This window comes from Squalius cephalus (assembly GCF_949319135.1).
Source record: "Squalius cephalus genome assembly, chromosome: 23".
NCBI lineage: Eukaryota > Metazoa > Chordata > Actinopteri > Cypriniformes > Leuciscidae > Squalius > Squalius cephalus.
This window is the reverse complement of record NC_137144.1, coordinates 29,285,140-29,302,020: the sequence shown is the minus strand read 5'-3', so window position 1 is coordinate 29,302,020 and position 16,881 is coordinate 29,285,140. Positions and strand designations below refer to the sequence as shown.

General features: G+C 38.4%; 1 protein-coding gene across 2 annotated transcripts; it reads right to left on the bottom strand.

Moving 5' to 3' along the window:
- LOC307151921 (uncharacterized protein) lies at nucleotides 1-15,413 on the bottom strand. 2 transcript variants are annotated; one of them, XM_079860168.1, is made up of 6 exons: nucleotides 6,350-6,600; nucleotides 6,033-6,140; nucleotides 5,898-5,951; nucleotides 5,498-5,671; nucleotides 3,789-3,862; nucleotides 1-2,887 (listed from the first exon to the last, which is right to left on the bottom strand). In XM_079860168.1, the coding sequence occupies exons 1-6, from the start codon at nucleotides 6,468-6,470 to the stop codon at nucleotides 2,786-2,788; spliced, it is 633 nt and encodes a 210-aa protein (XP_079716294.1). In that variant the 5' UTR covers nucleotides 6,471-6,600; the 3' UTR covers nucleotides 1-2,785. The 2 variants fall into 2 exon arrangements, with proteins under 2 accessions (XP_079716294.1, XP_079716293.1); XM_079860167.1 differs by lacking the exon at nucleotides 6,350-6,600 and adding an exon at nucleotides 15,167-15,413 and having other exon boundaries at nucleotides 1,472-2,887.
- Between the last annotated feature and the right edge of the window lie 1,468 nt (nucleotides 15,414-16,881).

The window sequence follows — 16,881 nt, the reverse complement described above, 5'->3', positions numbered from 1 at the left end:
CGTTTATTCAACTTTATTAAAACTACATGTTTATCAAATTCCACTTCCAAAAGTCATACATTTGTGAAAAAAAAAAAAATATATATACAAATTTCTTCTAAGTATAATAAATAAAGCATAAAAAGCAAAGATCAGAACATTTAATGAACAAAACCGGGTTCTGTACATGGCAGACAGTAGTCGAAAGCGGAATCAGTCCAGGAAACATCCACACATCCAGAGGAGCAAAGAAACGAATGACACTAAATAGCAGACAAATCAAATGAAAAACTAATCAGTGTTTTTGAAATTGAAAAGGCTGATTTTCATGCTTCAGGGCAGTAAGTCAGTGACAAGTACACATGTAGCCCAGTGGTTGTCCAGACACCCTAGGCACAACCTTCGGCAATGGCCCTGAACGGTAGTTCAATGTCAACAATAGCCGCTTTCCGACCAAGTAGTTCTAGGAACTTAGTTATAGGAACTGTCCACTTCTAAACAGTTCTATGAACTACTCTCCCCCAAACTCGGGTTTGCTGTTTGCGTTCGCACTGGCCAAGTGGCCATAGGAACTGGTAGGAGGGGTAAGGGAGTGACGCAAGCACGGTGACTTTTATTTTGACGGAGCGACTGACCTTTATTTTGGCGGCGCTGAGAACGCCAGAGCAAACAATGCTCGCATTCTCTGTGTTTATTAGTTAGCAATCTGTCTAACAGTACTGTTTAATATCTTATTAGATAGAACTGTTATAGAAAGTAGACAGTATATGAAAAAAGGTTATTAGCTTGTGCCGTGTGGTTGATGTCCAGTGTTGCTAGCTGGGCAGAAATACATAATCATGTTTGGCTTGGTCCCCTCAAAGTTGCGTTGGATTTTCTCTTCAGCATAAAGGTTTAGAGACCCATCTATCACTGTTTTCCATGTTTGTATAGTTAGTTTCTGGAGTAAATATATAGGCTATAATCTGTGTGTTTACATTCTAGCTGTTTTAAAAATGGCGGGTGCTGGTGTTCCGCGTGCGTTCGGTCATCAGCGTACACTAACGTCACGGGTAGTTCCTATAGTGCTGGTTTAGACCCTACTCTGAAGTAGGACCTAAATTAGTTCCTCCAAATGGAGTTCCTAGAACTAAAATCATTCCTAGTTCCTGCGGTGCGAACACGCCGACATCCGGGTACTATAGCCAATAGTTCTAGGAACTGTGAAAAGGTTCCTCTGGTCGGAAAGTGCCTAATGTGACAACTCTGTAACAACCTTCACAACGTAGTTAAAGCAACCTTTTGGCCATGTTGTTAAAACGTTGTTAAAAGGTTGGATACGTTGCACCAACGTTCTGTGTTTGCTGGGGATGCCGCCAGAGACCCGGGGCTGTATGTGGAAGAGTTCTGCCAGAATGTAGTGTGGCCTAGCATCCCTTTGTGGACACTAGATAACCCTGTGGTAGACTTGCAGTTATTACAAATTAAAGAAAACTATAAACTTGCTGATTTGGTGAATGAGTTTATTAGATATGAGAAGCGCAAGTACCATAATTATCAGCATATTTTCACAGATGGATCAAGATCAGGAAACACAGGTTCAGCAGTAGTGATTCCCAGTCAGGGATATGAGACACGCTAGAGGACTGCAAATAATTTGAGTGTACATACTGTTGAAATGTATGCCATTCTGATAGCATTAGAATGGGTTGAACAAAGTAAACTGGATAAGGCTCTTATTTGTAGTGATTCTGTCTCCGCTTTGAGTAGCCTCAAGTTAGGTATGACCATAAATCATAATGAATTACTTTATGAAATAATGAATATCCATTCAAGAATGAAGCAGAATGATACTGAGGTTGTAGTAATTTGGATCCCTGCACATAAAGGAATAATGGGAAATGAAAGAGTTGACAAATTAGCCAAACAAGCTTTGAAAAAGGAAATTATAGACACGAACATCAGGCTTTCACGATCAGAAGGTAAGAGTATTGTTTGGGAAAAAGTTGGCAGAAACATTGGGATCAAGAATCAAAAGGAAGACATTTGTTTTTGATTAAAAAAAGAGTTGGTGTTGTGGAAAGCAAAAGGTGAAACAGAAGAGAGGAAACAATCATGAATAGATTAATAATAGGACACAGTCAATTAAATAGCACACTCCATATAATGGGGAAACTGGATTCTGTGAGCAGTGTCAGACCCCAGAAACAGTGGAGAATGTGATTGTTAAGTGCAGAGAATATGAAACAGAGAGAGGTCATGATTAAAAATATGGAAAGTATAGGAATAACTGGACGTGGACTAAAGGACATATTGGAATGTAGTGGAAGAAAAGGAAGGGAATATCTGATCTGCTTTTTAATAAATGCAAGACTAATGACGAGGATTTGACTTATTGCTTTGTGTAGGAGTTAGTTAACTCCAGAAGATGGCAGTGATGCAACATGAAGGATGCAAGCTGCCGTTATAAATCATTGAAGAAGAAGAAGAGTGACAGGTGGATTGAGCTGATGTCACCGCTAGCCGTTTGTCTGATATCTGTTAGCGTCACGTCACCTCAGCTAATCCGCCTCGATTGCGTCACAGCGGCGCGATGAAGGCTGTACCAAATCGAAGGATCCTTCTGATGCGGCCTACCATCAGTGTTGCCAAGTCCAAGGTTTTCTCGCGGAATTGGGATACTTTTAAGTTGTTAAGTTTTTCCGCGGGGTGATTCCCACCCCTGTAAGTACGATTTCGGCGCTCCAACACCCCAAAACTTCCTCAGACTCACAAACCCAGTGGAGAATTCAGACGCCCGATGGAGACGAGCCGATGGGCTTTTGGGCTACTTTTGTTGCAACCTGGCAACCCTCCTACCGACCTCTTTCCCCGGACCGGGAAGGATAGAACGAGGAACAGCCGAGAGAAACGAGACCGAGAGGAGGAGCTGATGGAGATCATGAGGAGGACATGAAGTTTCAGAGAGACAGAGGAGAGGAGATCACAGGACAGCAGGGAGAGAATGAACAGATTGGTTTCTCTTCTTGACAGATTAAATAAACTGTTGCTTATATGAATTAAACATTTTAAGACAATTTGCTCATATGCTCTCGCGGGCCACATAACATAATGTGCCGGGCCTTGAGTTTGACACATGTGAGTTAAAGTGTGATTTTGTCACGTAACACACTCGGGAAACAGAGAGATCCATGTACAGTATTTTTATCGGGGCAATTCAACTCATAATCGTCCATGCAAGGGTCAAAATCCATCATAGCAGTTAAAATACAAAATAAACAAGAAACAGAACAGAACAGAACAGAACAGACAGATCGGAAGTGTTAGGGTGACATAAAATAACGACTCCGTGACAAACACTAAAACAGACAGGCTTATATACACAGGGAAATGACAATGCTAATGGGGAATAGGCTGAGTGCAATGATTAGTGACAAGGGACAGCTGAGTGCAATGAGGAAACAAGGATCGTGGGGAATGTAGTTCAGAATGTGACAGACACCGTGGGGAAGGAGGACATCTAGTGGTTACCCAGGGAACACAAACCAGACACTGTGACAGATTTAGTTCAGATTTACCACCATATAATTCACTATCATATTCTCTTCTGATGTCGGCCTCTGACAGTGAAATATTTCAGTGAGTGTATGATGGAGCTCATATGATCAACACTCAAACTGACCTGATATAAACACACATGTGATTGATGTGATGATTATGTGAGGCTGAACTACAATACACAACATTATTCAGCATTATTCACTGGGTTCCAGCTGAGGCTGATTCATGTCAAGTAATAAATTATCCATTGATTTTGATCTGGGAATTACTTTATCTTCATCTTCATCTTCATCTTCTGGTGAATGGATTCTTCTTCGTCGTCGGATGAATTTAAGTTCGTGAGCTGATGTGGAGCAGAACAACAAAACATCCGTCAGAAACTGAATAATATCGTGTCGTGAATCTGTCAATCTGTTCCTTTAACTTTAATTGTATGAAGGATCAATAATTCAACATGTTTTACACTCATCATAATAAAGTTCACATGTATATTATGTAGAGGATATGTGGGATAATTGTTCATTTCTGTGCATTGTTGTATAGACACAAACTGTGAAGTTTTCATCACAAACTAAACTTGTGCACTTTTCCACTGTTAATGCTCATAAGAAGAGATATGTCAATCATACAGCATCATAGAGAGCATGTTATTACACTATATGTGTTAATCAGTCAGAGAAACTCAACAATAACACAATTATGAAGAATAAAACTCATGAAACAGTAAAAATGCAATATGATTTTGAGAAGTCGCCATAAAAACAAAAAAATGCTCTAAGAATGTTTTACTGACGTTCCCATTAAGATATGAAACATTAAAAACATTAAGAGAACGTTCCATATTATCATTCTTTAAATATTATGGAAACGTTACTTATGAATATTGAATATTCTGAAACAAGTAGCAAAAATAAAATAAAAAAATGTTAGATGAACGTCCAACAAAAGCGTTACAGAATAAAAGCTCCATGAATGATGTATAAATAATATTTAGTGCTGATGTTCTGAGGACATTATTAAACACCAGATAACTCTGAACAAATGTGTAATGTTACTGGAGGAACGTTTGATCATAACTGTGAGAGAATCTTTCCAGAACGTTCCCTGTTAGTATAAAATACTGGTTAAAACTGTGATCATAAACTGACACTTGACTGCTGTTCCTCTGTGGGGTTTAATCGTGTAACAGATATTAATAATGACAGAAAATAATACAATATACATTCAGTTTAAGAGCAGAATTCACTGAAGAATTACTAATATAAAATCACTGCTATAGAGAAAACAAGAGTTTGTCTTCAGTGATGACAGTTTGAAGACTATAAACAGATCATAACTACAGTTTCACATAATCTTCATAAATATATTAATACTGTGAGCTGATCAGTTAAAGTGTGAGATCAGTCAAACTTACTACCATATAATTTCATGTTCTCGCTCTAGTTTTTGGGGAAGTTATATTGAAATTACTCACAGAACCTTTAATTAAACCAATGAAACACAAGGAAGGGAAACAATTCTCACAAAATAAAAATATTAAGTGCAAACTTGGTTTAATAAATGTAAGCAAAAGAAAGGATTATATTTTTATATGAATGTATAGAGGAAAACACAAACTCCATCATAAACTTTGACAGAGAAATATTAATATTACACTTCAACCCTCAGTATGAATATATTTATAATGGATTATGTGTTTTATCACTGTTTAATACTGGAACATGATTTAAGATTCCTCTCTGAATTCAGTGTGACTTTAATGCATTTACATGTTAAGAGCTCATATTTAACTCTAGATTCAGTCCTGGATATTCTTATATATTTCTCTTCAGAGAGACCTGACACTGTGAGACGATGTGGAGATTATGATTGTTAGCCTTAGATCTGTCTATCAGTGCCTTTATAAATGTGTGTGATGCAAAACCACTGATGGAGAAAACAAGCATTTGTGGACTTTACACTCAGAAGAGAAACTGACCTGCTGAACGTATGAAGGATGAGCAAGAATATGTCCGGTATTTAGGGGCTTGAACTGGCCATTCTCTCGTGGATGATGTGGAGGAGATTTCATCCTCATGTTTAATGCTGAAACCCAGTGTGTGATCATCCTCCAGTGTCTTGAGATCAGAGTTGTCAAGTTTAGAGTTTTTAACTGTGAAGAAACAGCAAACACAATAATCAAAAGTATTTTACACTCATCATAATAAAGTTTCAAGTTATATTGCCACAACATGAAGCAAAAAACTCATAAATAATGAAAAAATGTCAACAAAAAAGGCCTGATGTGTGTAAACGCTGTAAACATGTTATTATAAAAATGTTCGTAATGTAAATCCACTGATAGAGAAAACAAGCGTTTGTGGGATTGTGAAACTGACCTGTCGACTCGTGAACAGGAGAAGAGTCTCTCGGGCGTTTCTCTCTAACGGAGACTGAAGTGAAAAGGACAGTTAGTTTAAGAATATGAATAAATGCTTTTAATAATGTTGAATACTAGTGTAAATAATGCATACTTCTACGGTGCACTGCGATAATATAATCCTCATGTTTAATGCCGTAGAAACCCAGTGTGGGATCATCCTCCAGTGTCTTGAAGCGGTAGCGAAGAATAGTGTCTTCAACTGTGAAGAAACATGAGGAACAGAGAACACACACACACACACACACACACACACACACACACACACACACACACACACACACACACACACATATATCAACTGTTTTCCTCATTAATATGTGCTTTCTGAATCATGTATATATATATATATATATATATATATATATATATATATATATATATAGTGCCATAGCGAACAAACACACACACAGAGAGTCAGGTCTAGACCAAGACCCTCTCCGCCCCTCCCGGTTTTCGAGATATCCACACAAAACCGCTTCTCCCCTCTTCGCGAAACAGAACGCGATGCTATGATCATCGGCGATTCCATCGTTCGGCATGTACACGCTACATTAGGTAAAAGTAAGGTGCACAGTCACTGCTTTCCTGGTGCCCGTGTATGGCGCTCGCTTTGTGTCATTTCTTTCCTAACCAAGCTTTAGACGTGATAACGTGCGTGTGGAGAACGTCTGCCCGTCTGAACGTCTGCGCGTCTGCCCGTCTGAACGCAAAACGTGCCTTGGCTAATTTAAAAATAGCGCACGTACTTTTATGCAGCTAAATGTATGATGGATTAATAAATGACTGACTAACTAACTGTATTTTTATATGTACATTTCTGAAATGCATTTTCTGTAAAGCTGTTTTGAAACTATGTTTTGTGAAAAGCGCTGTAGCCTACAACTAAATTTGAATTGAATTGAATTGAATTGAATTGAATGGACTTGTCTTATTTGAGACACTGTTCGAACAGTGTGGGCTAGAAGATTTGATCATTTAAGCTATTATTAAATTAGATGAAGTAATTTCCAGCAGAGAAAATCACATTAATAGCTATTTAACATAGACCTAGCTTTTAACATCCTCGAAGAATATTAAGAAAATACTATTTAGGTTTGAATACATAAAAAAAGAAAAATCTAATCTCAACAGAAAAAGTCTTTGAATGTATTTTGGAATATAAATTATGCATGAGCATGCATGGGAATATGAAATAGGCTAGGCTGCAATAATAATAAAAAAGCTCTATAGTAGAGTGGATGCATTACTTAATTATATTCTTAAATTCGATGTTATAAAAAAATCGTACTATGAACTTCTAGCAAGCTCATTTAAACCGAGTTGTAAATTCCGAAATTAACGGAGTCTAAATAAATATTAAACTACTAAATATCAATATAAAATTGCCAGTAGATGGCGCCAAGGCCCTGTTCTATTGAGATTACTGGTTGATGTTCAACCTATTCTTTCAAAAACACAAATATATATTTAACATCCACACAACTAGCCTACTCTGTTTAGACAATTGCAGTTGTTCTGCTGTGGTGCTGTTTGGAACTGTATTTTCATTGACTATTGTGTGAAATGCCAGTCATTAATATATTGTTTATTTAGGCCTACAGGCATTCTGGTTTTCTAAAAACTGCTCATAACAGAAACATTCAAACAAATATTTACAAATTTTTGTTTTACTTGGTATTTTTTTATATCCTTGGTATGTTGGCAATTCATTTTCATTATATATATATATTTCTGTTACTCAGAAGTGAAACATTATGTGAATTTAAAGTGGCTGCGTTATAAATAGAAATATGGGTATAGTCTAAATGTATGTGCTGTTGTTGGTTGTCCCATGACATGCTACATTTTAACGTTTTAATGACAGTGTCTTGGCTATAAATTTTGCATTTCACTAATTAAGGGGAATGTAAAGCATTAAATCAACTAGGTCTCTGAAATAGCTCATGAAGCTTCATTTGACAAGCATATATTGACAGAGCACAACTCAATGCCACACATTTAGATAATGGAAGAACAACACAGAAACAAACAGGGTCAACAGTCGAAGAAGAGGAGTAATGATGTGTGGTGGAAGAAGGGTACGGAGGCAAAACACTGGAAGAGGTCAAGATTGTGGACATGTTTCTAATGAAATAAGGACACTATTGCAGACAATGTTATCAGTCATGACCTTACAATGACGGAGGGTCAAAAGGTAAAGCCGAATGTTTAGGAGAACAACAGTGTCTTCAATCATTCAAAAGTTTGTAGACAGAACAGGTGTGTAATCAGACATTGTTTTCTGTACTGTAATACTGTATACGTACTCCACTTGCATTACATAATACAGTAAATATACTTTATAGAGACAATGTAACACACAAACACACACACACACACATGCTACAAATGACATTACAAACGCTTCGTTTTGACATAAAAAATAAATTTAAAAAATCATTCAGTCATACATTTCACTCATTATTTATCTTGTGTCAGTGGAATATAACTTTTCCAAAGATGCAGAACCCCCATACAATACAAATCTGTAAGACATTTAAAGCACTGAAAATATTTTACAAAAGCAAATGTATACTATATCGAACATTGCTCCTTTCAGAAATTGTTAATGCACTGAGCCCTTAATGTACAGGAATAAATGACCCAAAACTTACTGAAACTTCCTACAAATAGATCAAGGAGTGGACATGGCTAATGAGCAGATAAGTGTCCCTCTGCTGCCACCTACTGACTTTAGTGGTCATTTACTGTCATTTTTGTTTTAACTGTTTGTTTTTCCTGCAGGTGAAAACAAGATGCATCCGTTTAAGCCTGTTACAGTTTATTTATCAGGGCTCTTAACATAGTAGTAAAAAATGTGCAGTATGACTAGGCTCAATTTAATAGAGTGCTAGGCTTTATATTTTTTTTAGTGTAGCTCTATTAAATAGTATTTATGTTAAACGATTTTAAATTGAATGATTGATAATTTATTTTAGTTTAAAATCCAATAAGTTTCTGAATGGTTAATTAAAACTAAATGCAGAATCTATGAATGAACTTGAGGCATGCAGACCGGCTGCTGCAGGGCTTTAACAAATCTTAAACAAACAAATAATGAAATTACCCACTTTTTCTGAATTTTACTAGCCCATTTTATTTGTCTCTCATAAGATCGTATCATGTACTTAACATTCAGCATTATAGAAATAAATAAATCCAATGTAGTTCTAAGTAAACTGCCAAAATAAGATTATCTAGAATGTCTATAACAGTAAAAGTATGAGAAAATAAGGAAAATTAGGCGGGCAGACGTACAGACGGGCAGACGTGCAGACGTACAGACGGGCAGACGTGCAGACGTACAGACGGGCAGACGTGCAGACGTACAGACGGGCAGACGTGCAGACGTAATCCACACGTTAACTTCTAACGTGACGCCGCCGTCACGTCTGTAAAAATCAACAGGCTTGTTCGACTTCATGCAGCTCTGCGCAGACCGATCGGTGGCTGACTTAAAGCAGTGCATGCCGGTTAGAAATTTTGTCCGACTTGATACAGCGCCGACGCCACGTGACTGTGACGTATGCCATCAAAGCACCGCGAGAGCGATTCGAGAGTAGCCAGAGAACTCAGCCAGCGCAGCTTCTCAAGAGCGGCTGCACGAGGGCTGATGACGACACAGCTGTTCCACGATTGGCCGGATTCACTGCATGACAACGATCACGTGTGTTTCGTGTTTATTCGAACACCTTTAGTTCCTCTAAAGCTCTCAAATCAGTTTTTTTATAACAGTAAACACTCTTTTCATGTCGTTGCGATGTTATATTGTGTCATGTTTATCAAATTAAAACTGATTAAAAAACGTAGACTCCACTTCATTGATAGTAGCTTATGTTGAGCTTTATTCTTGTTCAAACAGACGCTGTATGAAAGCAGTACATAAAGTATTGAATGAAAATGTATCTGAAACATCTGTGTAGGCTATTATTTGGCAAATATTGCATTTATTTCACTTCAGCTGTGGTAAAGTATGCAAACACCACGTGAGCGGTCACTACGGGAACCAGAAAGTGTCCGACTTGACGTCTCCGTTTGCAGCTCCTCCCGCCGGCACGCGGCTACTCTCGCCGATCGGTTACATCCAGCCGCAGCCGATGTCCAACACACCTTACAGCTACACGTTATTGACGTGTCTACGTGACGTGATATTTGCGTGTACGTCTCCATATAAAACAAATGGAGACGTACACGCACGTATACACGTGTGTTATCTGTCGTGCTTGTCAGTCTCGTCGCCGAATGACACAAAGCGAGCGCCATACCCGTGTTGCTGAAATTGCTGCCCGCGTTCCCAAGATTCTGAACGATGACGAGCGTGTCGGAACTGTGGTCTTGCACGCGGGAGTGAACAACATCAGACTGCGCCAGACGGAGGTTCTGAAGAAAGACTTCAGGAATCTGATCGATACGGTACGCAGCACATCGCCTGATATAACGATCATTGTGTCAGGACCGCTTCCCACGTACCGACTTGGACATGATAAGTTTAGTAGATTATTTGCGCTAAATGAATGGTTAACGTCATGGTGCAATGAGCAGAAACTGCTCTTTCTAAATAATTGGAATCTGTTTTGGGAGCGTCCTAGGCTTTACCGTGCTGATGGCTTACACCCAAGCAGATTCGGAGTGGATCTTCTGTCAGATAACATCTCCAAAATGTTAAATACCTTTTGACTAGTAACCAAAAGTCCAAATCATAGTCTCTGCTGCACCAATTTAACTGATATAAATAGTGTAGAACATTGCATAGAAACTGTGTCTATTCCTCGTTTAGTGAGATCAAATAATAATTCTACTGCAGGATCTAGAAAAAATCTAATTGTTATTAAACCAGAAAATGTTGTTATTAGTAAACAAAAACAATTTCTAAAGCTAGGTCTTCTAAACATTAGATCACTCACACCTAAGGCAGTTATTGTAAATGAAATAGTCACAGATAATAGCTTCGATGTACTTTGCCTTACTGAAACCTGGCTTAAACCAAATGATTATTTCGGTCTAAATGAGTCTACTCCATCAAGATACTCCTATAAACATGAGCCCTGTCTGATTGGTCGTGGCGGCGGTGTTGCAACAATCTATAGAGATATTCTCAATGTTACTCAGAAAACGGGTTCTAAGTTTATTTCGTTTGAAGTACTTGTACTAAATGTTACTCTCTTAGATGTTAGAAAAACATCCCTATTATCTCTAGCCTTGGCTACCGTATATAGACCGCCTGGGCCTTACGCTGATTTCCTAAAAGAGTTTGCAGATTTTCTCTCAGATCTATTAGTTAATTTTGATAAAGCATTAATTGTTGGAGATTTTAACATACACGTAGATAATTCAAATGATGCGCTAGGGGCTGCGTTTACAGATTTATTAAACTCCTTAGGAATCAAGCAAAACGTCACCAGACCAACTCATCGTCTTAATCATACACTCGATTTAATTATATCACATGGAACCGATCCAACCGATATAGATATCATTCCGCAAAGTGATGATGTCACTGACCATTACTTGGTAACTTGCATATTACGTACTGCTGTAATATATCATGCTGCGCCGTGTTATCGATTAGGCAGAACAATCCTTCCATCCACCATAGATAATTTCTCAAATTGCTTATCTAATCTGTCTCAGCTGCTCAGTGAACCTAAACAAACAGATGAACTAGAAGAACCATGAGCACCATTCTCTCTAGAATATGTTGTTGTTGCACCCATTAAATTAAAAAAGGTCAGAGAGAAAATTAAAGCACTATGGTACAATAATACTACCCATGTTCTAAAGAGAGAAACCCGTAATTTAGAGCGTAAATGGAAACAAACTAATTTAGAGGTCTTTAGAATCGCATGGAAAGACAGTATGTCACGTTATAAAAAGGCCCTAAAAGTGGCCAGGGCTGAGCATCTCCGCAATCTAATAGAAAATAACCAAAACAATCCCAGGTTTTTATTTAACACCGTGGCTAGACTAACAAATAAACAGACGTCACCCGAACAAAATATCCCGTTACAGTTTAGTAGTAATGATTTCATTAAAGGGGGGGTGAAATGCTCATTTTCAGTCAATCTCCTGTTAATCTTGAGTACCTATAGAGTAGTATTGCATCCTTCATATCTCCGAAAAGTCTTTAGTTTTATTATATTTATAAAAGAAAGATTGGCTGTACCGAGTCTTTCCGGAAAAAAACGAGCGGCTGGGGGCGGGCCGTGTGGGCGAAGCTAAAGCTGTGCTAACGCGCCGAGCTAGTGACAACACACAGAGACATTATTTGTTCAACAGTTACTCACCGTCCGGTTCCAACGCACGACCGCGAACCTTTATCATTGTGACTGCTCGATCCTTAAGCATTAGACGATCTGCAAATCCGTCGATCTGGGCTTTGTTTATAAAACAATCATCGTCGAAATGCAGGGAACAACAGTCTTACACAACTCCGTTTATGCTCAGGAAAAACAAACTCCATCCACTGGTCCCTTAACGCTGGGTTCTTTGGGAATCTGTGCAGGGTTGTCTTGCCCTGGCAACCAAAAACACACTTCTTTGGTGACACTGGCTTCCCAAAAGCCGGGCAGGGCGCTTTGATGGCGAACTGCTTTCACTCTCTTGATCTAGTCTACGAGTGCGCGCGCCCGCAATCTTACCGGAGAAGTGCCCTTAGAACCCATATAAGGAAATTCCGCCCCATCTTACGTAAGACAGAGCCATACTCGAAAAAAACTTTCCGAAACTTGTGACAAACCGGAAGGAGTATTTTTGGAACAAAAATACTCCTTCAAACGTACAACTTAGTTTTTGAAACTTTGTCCATGTTTAGCATGGGAATCCAACTCTTTAACAGTGTAAAAAACTCAGCATGCATGAAATAGCATTTCACCCCCCCTTTAACTTCTTCACTGAGAAAATAGAAAACATCAGAACCACAATTGTAAACGTTCAGTCCTCAATCGCGCCTTATAATTCAGCCTCAATTATCACGACGCAAGAAAAATTACAGTGCTTTATAACTATAGAACAAAAAGAGTTAGATAAACTTATCACTTCATCTAAAACTAAACAACAACATGTTTATTAGATCCTATACCAACTAAATTACTGAAAGAAGTGTTACCTGTAGTTGAAGAGCCTCTCCTCAATATTATTAACTCGTCTTTATCTTTAGGTTATGTTCCAAGAACATTTAAACTGGATGTTATAAAACCACTCATTAAGAAACCACAATTAGATCCACATAATCTAGCAAATTATAGACCCATTTCAAATCTACCTTTTATGTCTAAAATACTAGAAAAAGTTGTGTCCGCTCAACTGGGCTCTTTCTTACAAGAAAATGACATCTATGAAAAGTTTCAGTCTGGGTTCAGGCCGCATCATAGCACTGAAACTGCGCTCGTTAAAATCACAAATGATTTACTCTTAGCTTCTGACCAAGGCTGTATCTCAATACTAGTTTTACTTGATCTTAGTGCTGCGTTCGATACTATAGATCACACAATACTCTTAGATCGACTACAAAATTATACTGGTGTTCAAGGACAAGCATTAAGCTGGTTTAGATCATACTTATCTGACCGCTACCATTTTGTCTATTTAAATGGAGAAAAATCGATCATAACTCCAGTAAACTATGGAGTGCCGCAGGGATCTGTGTTAGGCCCTCTGTTATTCTCAATATATATGATGCCACTTGGAAATATTATAAGGAAACATGGAATTAGTTTCCATTGTTATGCTGATGACACTGAAATATATATTTCATCACGGCCGGATGAAAATGCTAAATTATCCAAATTGACAGAGTGTGTTAAAGATATAAAAGATTGGATGACGCGTAATTTTCTTTTATTAAATCCAGACAAGACAGAGGTAATACTTATCGGTTCAAAAAACCACCGACAAAACCTCTCACAATACAACTTTAACATAGTAGGATGTCCTGTTACTTCATCCTCTACAGTAAAAGACCTGGGTGTTATACTCGATTGTAACCTGTCTTTTGAAAATCATATTTCGTATGTTACAAAAACAGCCTTTTTCCACCTTAGAAACATTGCTAAGCTACGTAATATGCTATCAGTTTCTGATGCAGAAAAGTTAGTTCATGCATTCATGACCTCGAGACTAGATTACTGTAATGCTTTATTAGCTGGTTGTCCTGCATCCTCAATAAACAAGCTACAGTTAGTCCAAAATGCCGCCGCTAGAGTTCTTACTAGATCAAGAAAATATGATCATATAACACCGAATTTATCATCACTACATTGGTTACCTATAAAGTTCTGTATTAATTACAAGGTATTGCTACTGACTTATAAAGCCCTAAACGGCTTAGCTCCAGTCTATTTAACGGACCTTCTATCGCCCTATAATCCATCGCGCTCTTTAAGGTCACTAAATTCGAGGCTTTTGGTCATACCTAGGATATCCAGATCCACCAAAGGAGGGAGAGCATTTTCACATTTAGCACCAAAACTCTGGAATAGTCTTCCTGATACTGTTCGTTGCTCAGACTCGCTCTCCCAGTTTAAAACTAGATTAAAGACGCATCTTTTCGGCCAGGCATTCATATAATATTTTTAATCTTACAGTTCAAACTACAATCCGGCCTCTAGTTCATAAATGCCCGAGGAGAACTGGCCCCCGACTGAGCCTGGGTTCTCCCAAGGTTTTTTTTTTCTCCATTAGGTCCTGATGGAGTTTTAGGACACCATTAGGCCACTTGATGGAGTTTTTTCGGTTCCTTGCCACTGTTGCCTTTGGCTTGCTCAGTTGGGGATATTTAATTTTATTCTATCAATCAATAAATTCCACTAGAAACAAACCTTGTTGTATTATTTTATTTTAATTTAATACTGTGAAGCTGCTTTGATACAATCTGTATTGTGAAAAGCGCTATACAAATATACTTGATTTGATTTGACACACACACACACACACACACACACAGAGAGAGAGAGAGAGAGAGAGAGAGAGAGAGAGAGAGAGAGAGAGAGAGAGAGAGAGAGAGAGAGAGAGAGAGAGAGAGAGAGAGAGAGAGAGAGAATTGTTATTTATTTGCTAACTTTTCAATCTCAGGCTTCTCCATTAATAAGAGCTGAATCTACATTCAAATACAGATTTTCTGTGTTAACATCACAATCTACTTCACATATGTCAGCTAATGTACACAGAAGACTGAAGTGTTGGACTTACGTTGGTCTTCAGGAATGAGTTTTCTCTTTAACTCCTGCACTGTGGTGTTCCTGAACTCCTCTTCTGAATTCGCCACAGAAACTCTTCTTCTCTCCAGTCCGTGTTTCATATCTCTAAAGTGGATCTGGAAACTCATGTTGAATGTGCTCGAACTTTAACTATATTCCCTCAGGATCTAGTAGTAACTGCACTGATGCATACAGTGATGATAGTTTCACTTTCTCAGTTTAAGCTCTCGTGTTCAGTCACCGCCCACTGTTTCAGAGTCCTTCCTCTTTAATTCTTAAATGCTTCCTCTAGTCAAAGTCTTTTCACATCGAAATCCTCGCTCATATTTATTTAAACTGTTCTGGGCTGCATGTTCTGGCTTGTAAACAGTGTTTGATTCTGTGATATTCCTCTCCTGATTCAGACACGATGAACTCTAACTGGAGAAAGCAACAGGACTCATTCATTGAGTGTTTGTTGTTGCTGGAGATTTCCACCAAGCCAATCTTGAAGGGGTGATATAATGTAGGGATGTCCCGATCCGATCACATGATCGGAAATCGGGCCCGATCACGTGTTTTCAGACTCGATCGGAATCGGACGTTACCTCCCGATCAGGACTCGGATATATATATTCTCATTATTTTTTAACACATCAATATGTATGCGGTGGCAGTGGCACAGAGTTACGCCGGTTTCACATTGCACGCGTTAGTAAGCAGCGCAGGAGCAGTGCATATGGTGAGCAGGAACAGGACACGTGCGTTTTGCTTTCACACTGGCAGCGTTTGTCACGCGCGGCTGAACCGCGGGTTGTGTAGTCTACAGACAGAGTACTCCATAATGGATAAGTTGGCATTGCTTTTTTTCGTTTTCAAATACATTTAAGAGAAAAGACTTGTCAAGAAGCTTATTTTATTAATAATTTCATTTATATAACTTTTGTTTCATCTTTGATTTTATTGTTATGGCAACAAGTTTGTTTTTGGACATTTGTTTTCTTTTTAAATTGCTGTTGGTCATTTGATTGACTGTTTAAAACACAATAGATATCATCAATGCACTTTTTGGATAAAACTGCGGTGTATTTTGGCCATGATCAATGTATTGTCACTTTAATTCAGCAAAAGCGGCGCAGCAAAAATAGACTCGGCGCCGAAACGATCGCGGCACTCCTGCTCTGCTCTGCTACGCACTGCCGCGCCGCCTCTGCGCGCGGTGTGAATGCTCTAAAGCCTGGTTTAATCTGTTAACATGGGCGGCGAAAAAAAATATGCGCTGCACGCTCTGCTAACAGTGCAGTGTGAAACCGGCGTAAGAGTTAGGAGTGCAGTTCCTAAAAGCACATTACTGGCTTTGCAAACACTGTAGCACTTTTATTTTTTATTTGTTTACATGCCTGCCGGGTATTTTAAGTTGAGGTGCTATTTGTTTATATATTAGACTTTTTTTACTGTTGCACTAAAGTCCAAAAGTGAAGAATTTATGTATTACATGATTGTTCAAGCTACCTCACAGAAGTGCTCTGTTTGTTAACAGAGTTGTTGAATGTTAAAATAAGGTGAATTAAATAAAAAATAAGGAACATCCTGGATCTGTTTTTTCGCTCTTCTTTATTCTTTTTTTATGTATTAAGTATCGGATCGGGACTCGGTATCGGCAGATACTCAAAATCAAATGACTCGGACTCGGACTCGAGGGCAAAAAAACCTGATCGGGACATCCCT